The 15970-nt window shown below is 38.8% G+C and overlaps 1 protein-coding gene, 1 long non-coding RNA gene and 1 other non-coding gene across 4 annotated transcripts; 1 reads left to right on the top strand and 2 right to left on the bottom strand.

Moving 5' to 3' along the window:
• Positions 1-423: 423 nt before the first annotated feature.
• Positions 424-4523, bottom strand: LOC121708640. Of its 2 annotated transcripts, none has more exons than XR_006031711.1 (8): positions 4373-4523; positions 3460-3664; positions 2793-2851; positions 2586-2611; positions 2110-2152; positions 1802-1844; positions 1126-1182; positions 424-843 (listed from the first exon to the last, which is right to left on the bottom strand). It is a non-coding gene; the product is annotated as an uncharacterized LOC121708640 (long non-coding RNA). The 2 variants fall into 2 exon arrangements; XR_006031710.1 differs by having other exon boundaries at positions 424-871; positions 4373-4522.
• Positions 2293-2428, bottom strand: LOC121710186. The gene has a single exon (XR_006032137.1). It is a non-coding gene; the product is annotated as a small nucleolar RNA SNORA18 (small nucleolar RNA).
• Positions 4524-6792: 2269 nt separating the features above from the next.
• si:ch211-209a2.2 (L-asparaginase) lies at positions 6793-15657 on the top strand. The gene is made up of 7 exons (XM_042091415.1): positions 6793-7022; positions 13442-13537; positions 14180-14343; positions 14641-14724; positions 14882-14981; positions 15076-15138; positions 15309-15657. The coding sequence occupies exons 1-7, from the start codon at positions 6906-6908 to the stop codon at positions 15456-15458; spliced, it is 774 nt and encodes a 257-aa protein (XP_041947349.1). The 5' UTR covers positions 6793-6905; the 3' UTR covers positions 15459-15657.
• The last annotated feature ends 313 nt before the right edge of the window (positions 15658-15970 follow it).

Below are 15970 nucleotides of genomic sequence, written 5' to 3'. Positions count from 1 at the left end.
TCTTGTGTTTGAGAGATCATTTAAATACATTACAACCAGCACCTGCATAAAAACCTTAGCAAAGCTTAACCATTCCGATGATATTTGCTGCCAACAAGTTCAGGTTGACATCAAATGAGGATCTTGAGAAGTGAATGCGGAGTTCACTGAGGGGGATCCTTTAATCTCTTTCCTATGACCCATATGAAATCCTGAGAACCACTGAATTTGGCAGAGATCACCTAAAAGAAACAGCGCAGGAACAAATTCTCATTGTGCAGGCAGCTAGACCAAGCCAGCGCTTCTAAATGTACCATGTGGACTAGCTCATGCATTGACAACAGGTCCAAAAGGCCTACGCAAGCAAAGGTTAATTTCAGTGCCTTTGATCTGAAAGTAAGAACATGGTCATCCAAGAAGTCAAGTCAAGAGTCATACGACAGCTGAGTGAGCAGAGTTTAATTTCAAATGATAAACACAGTCTCTGGGTCTCACCAACATTACAAGACTGATGAATAATATATATTTTTTAACACACACACACGTGCTACTCAAATATACTTTCCATTCAAATGTTGCTTTATTTATTAACTAATCATCCAGGTATACTTGCATGGCATCCATGTTAAAGACTTGGTCAGCCACTGGATCCCATGTTGCCTCAAAAAGACTCAATATGCACATATTATAAACAATCAAGTTTGGCAGACAGCCCTAAACATTCCGAAAGGGTACATTGGGTAGATGTTGCAACATCACATGACTAAAGAACTAGGTAAGAATTTCAGGGTGGAAATGGCACAACTGGCTCTGACTGGGTTTCTGGTTGCATCTGGTCCATCCAGGTTAGGAATCAAAGTTCCACTTGAGTAAAAAAAAAAAAAAAGTTGATCTGAAATTAAGGAAAACAATTTAGGGAAGGCATATACCACTGCTGCAAGATCTAGAAACTAGCATAACACCAACATAAATAATATTGAGAAATATGCATGTTACCACTGGGACAACAGGTTTAGTACATACAACAAAACCTGCACATGTCTCATGCAGCATCAATATAGGACCAACGCGTTAAGGATCGCCTGAATAGCACCATGGCTGACCCCCTTTGAAAGTGATCCATTGTACAAAAGATAATTTGCTCACCTTTCCGTAAACATCAAGAAGCCCAGATCCCAGGAAGGACATACAAACCAGCAACACCTAAACAGGGTTAAAGGGAAATATTAGAGCTCATCAAGGCTCCACATGAAGCTCAGTGAACTTTCAATCACTGTTTCCTGCAAGTCATTCAAGCAACAGACTGGAATGACTCACTGGAATGGGGTTTACTTTATGGTCAAGTCCACAGCAAGTTAGGAACAGTGCTTCCTAAAAGCCTTGGTATATGACCAACTGACAGAAGTCATTTGAACACAAATACGTAATTTAAGAAATTATAAATGGCAGTACTTGTCAAAACTAATTTATATAAACTAATATCTGGGGTGGGTGTATACATTGTACTGCACTTGACTATGGTGCTGGTGGTGGCTGAGCTGGAGATGCCGCAAAACCCTGACACTGCGCCACTGGTGGCCTCACATACCACTACACCAAGCCAGGCTGCAGGGTCACTCATGGAAGATCAATCAGAGGCAGGGCAGAAATATGTACGTCTCAGCACAAACAGAGTTCTAGGCAGATGCCTGGAGCGCAGACATACCAAGTGCAGCAGGAGTGCTGTGCACTACCCAGTACAGAGGCTACAGCAAGGAGCCAGGACTTTTGGAACAGCTGGGGTCAGTGGGGTTTATTTTTTGATAAGATTTAAAAAACTTACGACTTCCACCGACCTCCAGATTCTCAGTGCGAATCTATTGCTGCTACAAAGAGGGCAAAAAGAGAAAAAGTTAGTTTGAGGTCTAACTGATCAGCAACACGCAAGATATTTAAGGAAAGTGTAGGCATAGTGACATGGATCCCCAAGTAAAGCAAACTCAGAAACCATTACAGCACATGCCAAATGCTCTTGCACTGCTAAATGAACAATCCAGCCAGATACACAACTGGATGCAGATACAACAGTGCTTAGCAGGAGAATAGAAAATGCATTGCCACAAACAGGAAAAAAACCAAGGCCAATCTTACCAGGAAGTAGGCAGCACCCTCTGCTGGTCACTCAAGCTCATACCTGTAACAATCACAGAGGGAGTTGACTCAAGGGGCAATGATAGGAAACCATATTTGACACATTTACATGCATTTGTTTATGTAGAAGCTTTTTTAAAAAATCTAAAGCAACTTACAAAAATGGAGAATAATAACATTTAAGGTTGTCCTGCAGTTTTTTTGCCCACAAGGTTGATTGTAACAACTATGGGACTATGGGTTACCACAGATGTTTATGTTCGAGGCGTTTCCAACGATAAGACCCTACAGAGAGGGGTCCATCGGGATAGACCTCGGCTTTATTTCTAGAAATTACAATAATGGCAACCACCACAAGGCAATTGAGGTCAAAATATTTTATAGGTGGCAAGGTGCAAATTTAGTTAATCCCCACTGTTTTACCATCATTACCAGTACTCTACTACTTCTCCCCAAGTAGTAATGCATTTACCCACCTTTTCAAGAAACTTCTCCAACATGCCTGTGAAGACACATTACACAACATTAAAAATGCATCAAATTCCTCTTGGCTTAAAATTACAAATCAATTGGAGAATATTCAGGATACACTTGTTGTCTGTCACACTAGTCAGAGCAGTTGAACATAATAATCATCATTTATCTCAGTGGCAACAAATCTGGCATCATGTGAAAGTACTTACATTTGCAAAGTTGGTAAGGACCTTCTCAATTCATCCTCAAAGTAGCCATGTCCTCACACCTGAGACACAAATCAAGTCATGATATGACTGCCTAAACTGAGCACTGTAACAGCCATTAAAAGTACAGAGCATACATGGTGTGTTGGTTCTCATAAGTAACACTGTTATGACTTACGCACAACAGTGGGTTGCAAGAGAACTCAAATTCTATTAGCATTGCATCCAGTCTCCCGGCCTACAAACAAGACCCTGACTGGTGCGGTGCTGCTATGCTGGAGATACAAAGGTGCCCAAATGAAGCCTTCAAGTGCAATTGGAAATATTGCAATTATGCGAATGTGCAAAAGTGGGGAAACTTGATTTATGGTTCAACTGTAGTTCATATGGACTTGGTGATCAAGCGATTTAGTGAACTTTCAGCTGTCATTATTGCAATCTGTCCATATCATATAAGAACAAGATATTCCAAGCAAACATGCTTAAATGAGTAGCCCATCACAAGCCTAAATCCTTCTCACTTGACTCATTTCATTTGAGCGTCATAGTCAGGCAGACACCAGAAAAAACTCGCCATTTTGTTAAACGCTCCGAGCAAGACTTGTGATTTCTCACGTTTCACTTGGAAATCCAGACTTTGCACAAGACGAGCACAAGGCAGCATGATTACCTGGAGGAGGCGTTTGCTGTTTGCAGACATACTTCTGAGCAGGTTCAATCACTTGGTCACAAACGTAATCATATTTGAAGAGGCTCCAGGGTCGCCAATGAAACGATGTTCATGACGCTGCGCTCTGGACAGCACGAGGGTACAGCGTGGTAGAGGCCATGAGATAAGCCATGGCTTTACTTTAAGGCCTTGCATGAAAAAGATCCTGAAATGTAAAACGTAAACAACGTTACAGTAAAACTAAAGATACATGTCCACTCTTCACTTGAAGGAAAGCATTAACAGTTACAATAAAGCTATTAACGCAATTAAAACAAGCTAACGTTAGCCACCAGAGCTAACAGGCCTAACAGGTCAATTTAGCATCGCCTAGCGTTGCATTTGCGGGAAACTGGAAAAGGTTGTTTCAGGCCTCATTGTCACCACTACAATGATGTGTAGCAATGAAAGCAAACCTGAGCATAATCTAGCCATGCGCCATACGTGGTATTTACTACAAAATGCCACGTTTCAACTAGTTGAATGCATGGCACCGCTCATCGACACCATTCAGGCTTTGTGTTAAACTTTAGTTAACGTTATAGTCAGCCACAGTACAGCCGATATAAACACCTGCTAACGTTAGTTAACTTTAGCTGTTTACTAGCGAACACAATGCTCCGACAGAAACCAAGACAGACACTTATTAAAACGTTGTGGCAACTCGCCATGAATTCTGCTAACAGCGAGCTATACGTAGCTAGCAGCTAGCCGAGTTGTGCGATAATAACCCACGTGGCTTTCACAATTTACCAAAGTATGAGTGGAATAAATGAATCTGCACTGGTTCAACACATCATATAGTAAAACAAATTAACGTCATCTAAAGTTGTGATGCTAAAAAACGACTAAATATCAAAGCTCAATAGCTCACCTTTTCCTCAGCTCCAATTGAGGCTCCTTACTCTTGCAAAGGCCAAGAGAATGAGACATGGAAGGAATTACGTCCAGTTTTTATAGTGCGACCATGTGCGACACGTTTTGGCAGTTTACGGCACTTGTAGATTCACCAACCACACATCACAGATCCACTCTGGATCCACCATAGACTGTATATATAGTTATATATATACAGTCTATGGCAGGGGTCTCAAACTCAAATGAGCTGGGGGCCAATTCTGCCAACGTCATCTGATTGGGGGGCCGGCTGAAAATGCAATGTTCTTTTTTTCAAATACCACACAAAACTGCAAACAGAAAGTGCAAGTGTTTTTATCTAGTTTTAGACACCTGTGCTAGCAACCTTAGCTTATAAATAAAATAATGATAAAATAAATATTAATACAAATTATAAAATAAATGAAAAACATAAAAAACAGGTATGTGTGTGTGTTTCACACCAAATAAAAATATTTCCTCTCATAACTTTTTTAAATCTGGCAAACTAGGCATCAGGGTTAAGAAAGCAACACCATTGGATTTTTATCAAAATTTAAAAGGCCATGGCTTGAAAGTGGTCAGAGATAAAGTTATACTGTAAATGTAAAAATCTTTGAGTAAAACAAAAGTTTATGAAGGGGGTAAATTTACCCATCTAATTTGTCACTGGATGGCAAGCACCTCAAATTATGCACCTTTCAGTAAATACTGGATGAACATATTTAAGCAGGTTTACTTTCCTTTTTTCATATTACCCACATAACAAATTAACAGAAAAAAACCTAAGATGTATACCAACACCTAAGATGTTGTGGTTTAGTAATAGATTACTACAATATAGGCCTACAATAAAGTATTCTGGTCAAACAGTTCCTATCGCGGGTAATCTGCAGTACCCAGAAGTTCGCATCATATTGCGGGTGACTTTGTAGTTCTTTAGAGCCCTATTTCTACTAGCCCTGCTGTCTGTACCACATCCATTACGGACACTATCATCACGATTACCACTGCAACCTCCAAGCTATGTTGGGCAGAGGGTCGAAACAAGCATGGTATGCTTAGTGGACACCGTTGCATACACGCACCTCCATTCACAGACGCACCGTGACTATCACTGTCATAGACGATCGATCATAATCTCCAAAAGGATATTCTCCTTCAGAATTAGAATAGGTGAATAACATACCTTACCTAAGACTTCATCACACGTGAACGTTTTTCAACATTTGGTGTAGGCCTGGCTATTTCTGCTTAATTTCTGCTTCAATTTCTGCAACACTATGGCCTGCATCGCTTCCGCGTCATTACAAATGCACGTCTTTGTGTTTCTCGCGTGTAATACAAGTATTTCCTGAAAACTTTGCGCAGCGATTTTGGGTTTGAATCAAGCTCTGGATGTCTTGCACATAGTGGAGCAGAGTAGGCCTACAAATGAGATTTGTCACCGTACCTGGATCTATCGTCTATTTTAATCAGTATCGTTGTTTGTCGCAATTAATAGCCTCAAGGGCCGGATTACATTATTATTTTGACATTCGTCGCGGGCCGGAATTGGGCAGGACGCGGGCCGGATTTGGCCCGCGGGCCGGGTGTTTGAGACCCCTGGTCTATGGGATCCACCAACCACCACCACAACCTTATTAGACCACACATTATAATCCGGGCCCGGTCATTTTTGACACTATACACAATTATATCCCGTTTCGGCCACTGCAAGAAATACATTCACATTTGAATTCAGATTTGAATGTATGGTCATTGGTTGCTAGTTGTCAGATGAAAAGTTAAAAGGAAAAGAGAAGTTGTCTTCAGTCATGTCAAGTTTCCGACATTGTTCGGTATTTTTAAAAGACCAAAACACACTGATTTAGTTTAACCCTTGTAGTGTTCATATTTTTGTTACACATCAGATGTTCCCGGGTCTGGTGGACCCACACTACTTTAAATCAATAAAGCCATGTATGTAAAAATAGGGCTACTTAATGTTTACTTTAGCTCAATATACATAATTTATGGTTCATATTTGCCATTTACATCTGTGAGATCACATTATGATTATATGATAATTTTCGTTTTTTTTTGTGAGAAAATGAATAAATTCCATTATTAAAAAAAATCAGCAGTCTATGGGTGAAAGTGATTGAAATGTAACAAATTTGTAACGTTGTAACCAGAGGTGTAGGCCTACCGTGTGCAGTCATTGAAAAGAAGCTATTTTTTATGTTCTTCGCCAGGCCAGTTAGAAGCATAAATAGCATATTTTTTTCTTTTAGCAAACAATGAAAACGGGTCCCACAGACCCGAACACCTTACAAGAGTTAATATAGTACTACACCTTCAGTTATTTAATGAATAGACGTAGGCCTATCTAAAGTGGCCAGAGAGGGTTTAAGCGCGATCTTTGCTTATTCATATCAGACATGAACCTGCGCAGCCAGCGCGAGACATAACGTTCAGTGTTTTCAAGGTCAAAGAAACATTAAAAAGAACGCATAATATTAGCTAATTTCAGCTCTGAAACTATTAAAATGGGAATCATTTCAGGCAGGTTTGCAAGGCAAACAGATGAAGAGCAATATAGATTTTTGTCTGCTGTGGCATCGTCTTTACGCCTTGGTTGGTTAGGGACCGATGACAAGGAGAGGGTATGTAGTTTGATGCCATATGTGTGACTTGTGGCAGCGACAAATTAGTGTGGATAGCAGCTAGCTGCTACCTTAAAGTTGACATCACATTGATACTGAACTGATTAAGCTAGTTAATAAAAGTAATTTAGCTTTTCAAGCGTAACTATCGTTACCGTTGATTTCAGCGTCTTGGTTTTCCAACTAAATGTTTACATAATGTTCTGCTGTTTTAGCATGAATGATATGATGCCAAACGTTAACGGTTAACGTTAGCAGCTAGCTGCTACTCCCAAAATCCAGCATGTTGGTACATGGCCAAGGTCAATATGCTAACGTTAATATGTGATGCTACATACACTTTCAGTTGCAGAAGTAACGATAGTTAACATTAACTTGTACATAACCTCCTGTTATCAACCAGTGTATGGTTAGGATAGGCTAATCATCAGGGCAGGAGGAGTCAGCACGTTTAGACACGTTAATGTTGTGTTTAATTGCTGTTGTCCTAATAATAACAATAATAATAATAAACTAGAATGTAATGCCAGAGGAATTACAATAGTGGATGGAAAGCTGCTGGCTTAATGTTGGTGGGGAGATTCCTGAAAAATAAAAACAAACATTGAATCTAGGGCTGGGATAAACGATTATTTTTTAAATTATTAATCTAGCGATTAGTTTTTCAATGCATCGATTAATCTAACGATTCATTTTTTCAGCCCGATTCGATTAATGATTATCTCCCCAGTACATACAGTCGGTTAAGACGTTCGGAAAGGTTACCGCCCCCCACGAATTCGTTTTACATTCAGGAGTTTCTGCTTCTGAACACAATCATTTGAAGAAATTGTGTTTACTTAACTGCCCAGTGTATGCTAACAACTTAATTCACCCTCGATTGCCCAATGTTGACGACAAATTTCTCTAAAAGCTATATTCAATGGTAGCATCATTAGGTTGCGAACTGGCTAACTTTATATCGTCAGTGTAACATAACCAACTGGTACACATTACTTGTTAAAACTATTCCCACGGCCATTGTAGGGAATGTGCATTCATGTGAGAATATATTCAGATGCAACTTATGAGTATGTGATGTTAAGGCAAAAGGGTTAGCTTGCTAAACCGAGCTACACAGTCCGGCCATTGAAAGCAGTTCTACAATGAGTACACTCGAGACAGTTCTGGCCGTTTAACTGGAATTAGCAAAATGAGGGAACTTATGTTACCCTTAACCTCCTTGACACACAGATAACTCTCAGTTGAAAGGTGTTTGTGCCGTTTAGTGATGTTTGCTAAAAGATTTAATATTTTTATAGGAGCTTTCTGTACTCAAGCCGGTGCACCTCCATTAGATTACATGCAATCAAAACGAATGTTTTCCCCCTCGGGGGCTTTTCAGCCACGGTAACCACGGCAACTGGGGGCGGTAACCACGATTATGACTAGTTGCCGACTGTATGTATAGACCCTTTCAACAATAAAAACAAAAACAATGCTTGAACGTTCTATTTGGGCCCCAATCTACTTCCTCTGCATTAAAATAACATATGGAATGTTAAAGAGGAAGTCTTGTGGGGCCAACTATGATGCTGAGAATGGAACTCTCTTGAAAGGGTAATTGACTAATAGCAACTTATACATGTTGATTTACATATCTGAATGAAAAAAACATGAATTCATTAACATTGGAATATATGTTTATTGCTCTTAAGATTCCAAAATAAAAGACTATACAAGTGCAAAGTAATGCATTCTTAGTCAGAGGTAGCATTCAATAAAGTAGTGTATAGGTCTAATTGAGTGCCTGTCACTTTAAGACGTTCGTGAGGGAATCCTTGCAATTAACATAACACAGTTAAAAGGCTGCTGATGTGTGGATGCAATTCATTACGTAGTTAGTTCAAAACTACGGTAAGTAATTCTCCTTGGGACAAGCACTTTTGAGTCTTGGAAAACACTTTTCCATTTACATCGGGATTTTGCAAACATTAAGAGTCAATAAAATGAGCCCTGCATGAGTAACGAAATTGACAAGCAGCTGTACTGTAAGTAAGCATGCTAAACTATCCCCCATTTATGCAGTGATCGGGCTCCCTTTTTAACATTGAGGTCTATGGCAGAATCCAAGAATTTCCCAGAATTTGTCAAAGCCTTATTTATCTGAGCAATGGATGCACATTTCGGACACGGTATCATGATCTCCAAACCCTCCTCCCCATTTCAGGAGAATGTTGTGACAGTATGACCCTCCAGTCAGGAGAAAATCAACATTAATGAAGGTGTACACCAAGTTTGTTTTGTACTTCGGCTTCTGTTTGGCGTGGAACCGAGGCGTTCAAACGTCAGTCATACGTCAGTGACACGCCCTTGTGCAGGCGGGAACTGAACCAGAGCCCGTCTCTGACTGAACTCCACTTTGCCCTCATAGACATGAACTAGGACGACCCATCTTGCTACGCATGAATTATCTTTGCTCAAGGTGTTTTTGAACTTGACATTTGACCTCCAACATCAATTCACTCCATCTTTGAGTCCATACAAACACTCATACCAAATTTCAGGCATGTATGTCAAGGCATTATTGAGATATCGCACCCAGAGTATTCATGGACTTGACCTTTGACCAACATTAACTCACTTCATCTTTGAGTCCATACAAACAGTTGTACCAAATTTGAAGCATATGCGTCAAGCCGTTCTGGAGATATAATGCGCAAAGCATGAGATATGGCTGTGACTTTTATTTAGACACGGAAACACTTAAACAGGATGTGTAGTTTTAGGGAGCACCAAATTGTATGCATTAGAAGCTGAGACAGTTGAATTCACAGGTGACACCTGTGCCAGTGTTCTGATTAGCCCGGGAACTACTCTGGGAGCTTAACAAGCTCAGCTGCCTTTAGGCCATTATGACATCACAGCCATTGAAGTCTATGGGGGAAAAATAGCTTTTTAACATTTTTAATCCCCTATTTCTCAAAAAGTATAAACTTTAAAAAAAATCTGAAATAATAACTCTCTTGCCTCACTCCAGACCTTCAGAACGGTTATTTCAACATGTCTATACATTAAGCGGTTAAGAGTCGCATTCATTCTTGAAAAGGAAAAAAGAAACGGTTATAATAATAACTAGAAATGCAATTCCAAGGAATTACCAGTGCATGAAAATGCAAAAGTTGTGATGTAAAATATCATGTATAGTTAAAATAGATAATACAGAGATGGTTACTACGGTGATGCTAGGATAGATATGGTGGTTGCATAGCTTAATAAAAGTTGATAGTTTACAAGTAGACTCTTTAAAAGTTGAATGTAGATAGTTTAAAAGTTGTTGATAGATGGCTAGTTTAATAGATAGATAGTTAAATGATAGTTTAAAAGTAGTCCGTTTAAAAGTTGAATGTAAATAGTTTAAAAGTTGTTGACAGACTGAAAGTTTAATGAATGTTGCTATTCAAATACTTTAATGGCTGTGTATAGGTAGATATTTGACAATAACTGAAAGTTGGAATGGCTCTAATGTTTGCTAGCAGTTATGCTAACAATTTTAACTATGCTAACAATGCTAACTATGCTAAACATGCCACTTAGCTAACTTAGCTATTTTTTTCTAGCAGTTTTGCTAAAAAATGTTAATAGTGTTAACCATGCTAACTATGCTAACCATGTTACTTAGCTAATCATTATTAGCAGTAATACTAACATGCTAACTATGCTAACCATGTTACTTAGCTAATGTTTTCTAGCAGTTTTGTCAAAAATGCTAACTATGCTAACCATGTGACTTAGCTTACTTAGCTAATCATTTTTAGTAGTTATGCTAACAATGCTAACATTTTAACTATGCTAACCATGCTAACTAGGTACAGTGGGTAGGAGTCACAGTTGATGACAAGTAACAGTTACAATGGCTGAACAGTTAAAATGTTCAGTAGTTTAAAGGGTTATATTGTTTAACAGTGAAATATTGTAGTGAGGACTTTTATTTTGAAACAGTTTTTGGCAGAGGAAGCAGTTGAACAGGATGTGTAGTCTTAATAGAGCCAGTTTGTATGCTTAAAGCCTGAGACTGGCAGTTGAGCCAGGTGGCCTGACCACCTGGCATAGGATTCTAATTGCTTAACGGCTCTATTGTGATGTCATCAGCCCAATGTTAAGTCTATGGGGAAATTTTGAGTAGTTTTTAATTAATAGTTTAAGGCTACGTTTATACGGTGACGATGAAAAGAGAAGACGCAGAAGTGACGTCTCGTCTTCATTTTTTTATTCGCGTTTAGACGAGCATTCTCAGGGGGAAATCTTTGTTTATATGAAGACGCAAGAGTATGTGATATTCGATTGGATATGCATTCCAGACCGCTGGGTGGTGGTGTGATAGAACCCCGGTACGTCACGCGCAGACATTCTAATTTGACAGTTTAGCCAGAGAGGTAATCAAAGATCTTTGGTTTAGCCGTTTAGACGGAGACGCAACCGGGGTCGTCTTCAAAACTCTACACTCTGGAAGGAGTCTTCAGATTTTTGCGTCTTCAAGCCCCGATGGCGGGGTCGCCGTGTAAACGAAAGGCACTTATGATAAAATATTTTGTCGTCTTCCTTCGCAATCGTTCTCGTATAAACGGCCCCTAAAAAGTATAAAAGTTACAAAGATGAAAAATACATTGCCCGGGTGTCCTAAGTAAGATCTACGTGACAAAGTTTGAATGAAGTTTCTACGTTAAATGGTTGAAGCTGCATTAAACGTGTTAGAAAAAGAAGAAGAACTAGAAAACACAATTCCAGGGAATTACCAGTGCATGAAAATGCAAAACATATGGCGTGAAATATATTGTTAAAACAGATGATGTGCTAATTGGCAACCAACATGATGAGGTTTAATATAGTTGAAATGACTGAACTAGGTAGATGAGGTTTAATATAGTTGGAATGACTGAACTAGGTAGATGAGGTTTAATATAGTTGGAATGACTGAACAGATAGGTGGATAGTTTAAAAGGTTAAATTATTTGCTAGGTAGACGAGGTTTAATATAGTTGGAATGACTGAACAGTTAAATAGGTGGATAGTTTAAATGGTTAAATTATTTGCTAGGTAGATGAGGTTTAATAAGTTGGAATGACTGAACTAGTTGCTAGGCTGTTGCTAGGGTATTTGACATAGTTGCTAGGGTACTTGAGGTGGTTTCTAGGCTGTTGCTAGGTTAGTTGTGGTGGTTGCTATGCTGGTTGCTAGGTTAAACTCATTGGTTGCTATATTGGTTGCTAGGTTGTAAACTGTGTAAGTGGTTGCTAGGCTGTTGCTAGGGTACTTGAGGTGGTTGCTAGGCTGTTGCTAGGTTAGTTGTGGTGGTTGCTATGCTGGTTGGTAGATCAAACTCATTGGCTGCTATATTGGTTGCTAGATTGTAACTGTGGAAGTGGTTGCTAGGGTGTTGGTAGGATATTTGACATGGTTGCTATATTGGTTGCTAGGTAGATGAGGTTTAATAGTTGGAATGACTGAGCAGTTAAATAGGTGGATAGGTTAAATGGTTAAATTATTTGCTAGGTAGATGAGGTTTAATATAGTTGGAATGACTGAACAGTTAAATAGGTGGATAGTTTAAAAGGCTAAAATTATTTGCTAGGTATATGAGGTTATATAGCCTAGTTGGAATGACTGAACTAGGTAGATGAGGTTTAATATAGTTATTCGGGTGACTGAACAGTTAAATACGTGGATAGTTTAAAAGGTTAAATTATTTCCTAGGTAGATGAGGTTTAATATAGGTGGATAGTTTAAATCAGGGGTCTCCAACCTTTTTGGGAATGAGGGCTACCTCAAGACCCGAAATCATATGGAGGGCTACTCATTTGAAACAAACATACCCTCACCCCTTTTTTGCGAGGGTAGTCCTAAATAATAGGCCTATGTGATTTTTACTTTTAAATTATCAATATTGTGTAGGCCTATAAGTCTTTATATATTAAGCAACTGTATTTTCAACTTTAATATCAATAGCCTATGCAACACTACCAACATTTTTGTTCAGTTTGTTCATTTCAAAGTTTGCATGGGGAATCTAATCCAATTTTTTTTTAACAAAAAAACAATATTTTTGTGCAATTAATGATTTGGGTTACAATTTGTACCCAATTTATACCCACCCACCATTATGAATTCAGGGGTTGTTTAAGTTCTGATTTCAGTGGACAATTCTGTTTTAACATTTCAATAGTAATCGCCCATACCACCCTAACATATGAAAACTCCTTTTAAAGTTATTGCACACCTGAAATCTCTCCATGATCTGACAAAAAAGGTCATGCACAGTCCTGCTCAGTCATGCATGACACAAAATTTTCAGCGCTATTATACGGCAGTAGCCTACAGAGGAGAAAAGGCCTGTGAGGCCCCAAACCACCTAACTTCCATTCATATTTATCAACTCCTAGGAGATGAGGGTGTGCCAACTTGCACTATTTCCAATGCTTATGAATGCATCAGCTTTACAAGGGGACATTGTTTCAATGCAAACACATCTGAAAGAGGTAATGTTGAAATTGAAAATATTATTTTTCACATAATGACATATAAATAACAGTTTAGTTAATACTGGTCCATCTAGCCACATGTTACAGTCATGTCATAATTTAGGCTAACATTAAAGGAACCATATGTAAGATTGTGGCCAAAACTGGTACTGCAATCACTTTCAAATGACTGTAGAGAGGTGTATCACCTCCCCGTCCCCCCTGACTCGAGGTTGCCAACCCGGATGCCGAAACACTACTGACTTTGTGATTAGTAGATAGGTGGAGGGTGGCGCAACAGGCCAAAACACAGAATGACATGACAAAACACAACATCAACATCAGTTGAGGGCTGCAACTTCACTTTTTAAATGACAATATCCTGGCCGGACTACTGTTGTCAGTGATATAAGTATTTGAAATGAACATGATTTCTTAATGTCTAGTGACATATTAGGGCCATTTTATGATTAATTGGAATACATTTCTTACATACGGTTCCTTTAATATTCACAAATATTGCAATACACATACCAAACACTATCAAGTGACTTATAAGTTGCAATCGCAGTTCTAAATATTTGTGGATATTGTATTTTTTTGAGTTTGATTATTTGTCTTTTCATAATTTGAATGAACATTATTGTCTGTGTGCCTAAGGGTGCAGATGTATGTGTTCCGGATAATCGTGGGAGGACTCCCCTACATCTTGCAGCTGGTGAGGGTGATGTGGAGACGGTCAAATATCTTATCAGTAAAGGCGCAGATGTCAATGCCAGAGATAATTCAGAAGGAACCCCTATTATGGATGCAATCCGTTTCAAGTAAGACAGATATCTCCAAGGTTTTCCTCTCTAATATAGATAGATAGATAGATATTTTAATGTCCACAGGGAATAATCATTTTCACACCTCACTCCATATGTAGCAGTATCCACAGTAAGAAGAGCGGCACAGCACTGAAGCATACAGCAGCACCACATAGCACAAATAGCACAAATGCTGTTTGCTCATTTAAATTATGTTCTTACAGCAGTATAGTATATGTTTCATTTTTAAAGAAAGTTTGGTAGAGATCAGTGACAGTTATAAATGTTCATGTCATAATATTGTTTTCTCAGAAATTATGAGGTAGTGAAGTTTTTGGTCAATGAAGGAGCCCTGTTAGAGATGTCCGAGCCGGATCTAGGGGCAGAGATGTGTTGGTGAGAAGAACAACAACGTGTTTGCCATTAATTAATTCCTCTCCTCTTCATCTTTTATCTTGATATATTAAATAATTTTCAATTGCATGTTACGACTTTATTAGCATACTTTTGCAAGAACATATTGCATTCAAATGACATACTCTCTTTTTTATAGTCTTGCATACCTGGGAGATACTGAACAGATGGAAGCTTGGAAATTAGCTGGAGTCAGCTTAAATTTGGCTGATCTTGATGGCAGAACTCCCTTACATGTGGTACAAGTCAATACCTTTTTGAGTACAGATGTGTCTTTTGGGCAGTGCATTCTCTGTTGTGCTCTACAGTTGTGTCTCACTTTTGCTTCTTTAGGCAGTGTGCACGAACCAGGAAGAGGTGGTGAGGTACTGCTTAAAGAATGGGTCAAATCTTGAGGTACAGAGATAGTTTAGTGATACTTTAATGAAATAAGATTTTGAGCCCTTGAATAAAATGTTTGAAAAAAGGTTAAACCCTTGGCGTTTCCGCCACTGTTGCTCCCTAACAAGAACTCTTAATGTGTGATGCCAGATGGACAGTATGCATTTAATAATTTCTTGAAACAGCTCCGAGACAGGTTCAATAACCGACCTGTGGATGATGCACATCGTTTGGGATTGAAACACCTTTTTAAGCTTCTCACCATAGGGGCCAAAAAGCTACAGAGAAGGGAAAGCACCAAGGTCACTGAAGCCCAGGAGGAAGAATCTGACTGAGATGAACTGGCCTCAGAAGAAGTGTAGCATGTCACAACATGGCTAGTTATCGTAGTAGTATATAATATATTACACAAACTCCTATCACAAAACAGATATAACCTATTCATGTATTTTTATCTGAAAAAGAAAATACCTCCGTCATTTTGTAACTATATTCGCTGTTTGGGTTTTGAATAGAGTCAATAAAAAAAATATATATAGATGAAAGTTTTCCCAGTTGTGTCTTTGGTTGCTGCTAAGTAAAAAAGGGCTCCATAATAATTATAATGGGGTGACTATTAATTCTGGTTGTTAGGGACCTGAAACCGGTCTATATCGGTCTATGAATAGATCTGATGAAAAAGTTTATCACTGTTCTATATCATTGCTCTTGAACTATAACAACCATAGTAAACGACGGTTGAACTTAGAAGCCGGCTTCACAATGGAATCAAGCTGTAATGTTTACTCATATCAACAAAACCAGTAAAATATCCTAGTCAAATACTGAACAAAAGACTTGAAATTGA

This window comes from Alosa sapidissima, chromosome 5 (genome assembly GCF_018492685.1).
Source record: "Alosa sapidissima isolate fAloSap1 chromosome 5, fAloSap1.pri, whole genome shotgun sequence".
Classification (NCBI taxonomy): domain Eukaryota; kingdom Metazoa; phylum Chordata; class Actinopteri; order Clupeiformes; family Clupeidae; genus Alosa; species Alosa sapidissima.
The sequence above is the reverse complement of the archived record's forward strand: the minus strand, read 5'-3'. Positions and strand labels throughout refer to the sequence as shown.

Coding starts and splice junctions, on each gene's coding strand:
- si:ch211-209a2.2 (XM_042091415.1), top strand. CDS start 6,906: ATGGGAATCATTTCAGGCAGGTTTGCAAGGCAAACAGATGAAGAGCAA. Junction 13,538..14,179: donor TGCAAACACATCTGAAAGAG/GTAATGTTGAAA, acceptor TGTGTGCCTAAG/GGTGCAGATGTATGTGTTCC. Junction 15,139..15,308: donor AGAATGGGTCAAATCTTGAG/GTACAGAGATAG, acceptor TTCTTGAAACAG/CTCCGAGACAGGTTCAATAA.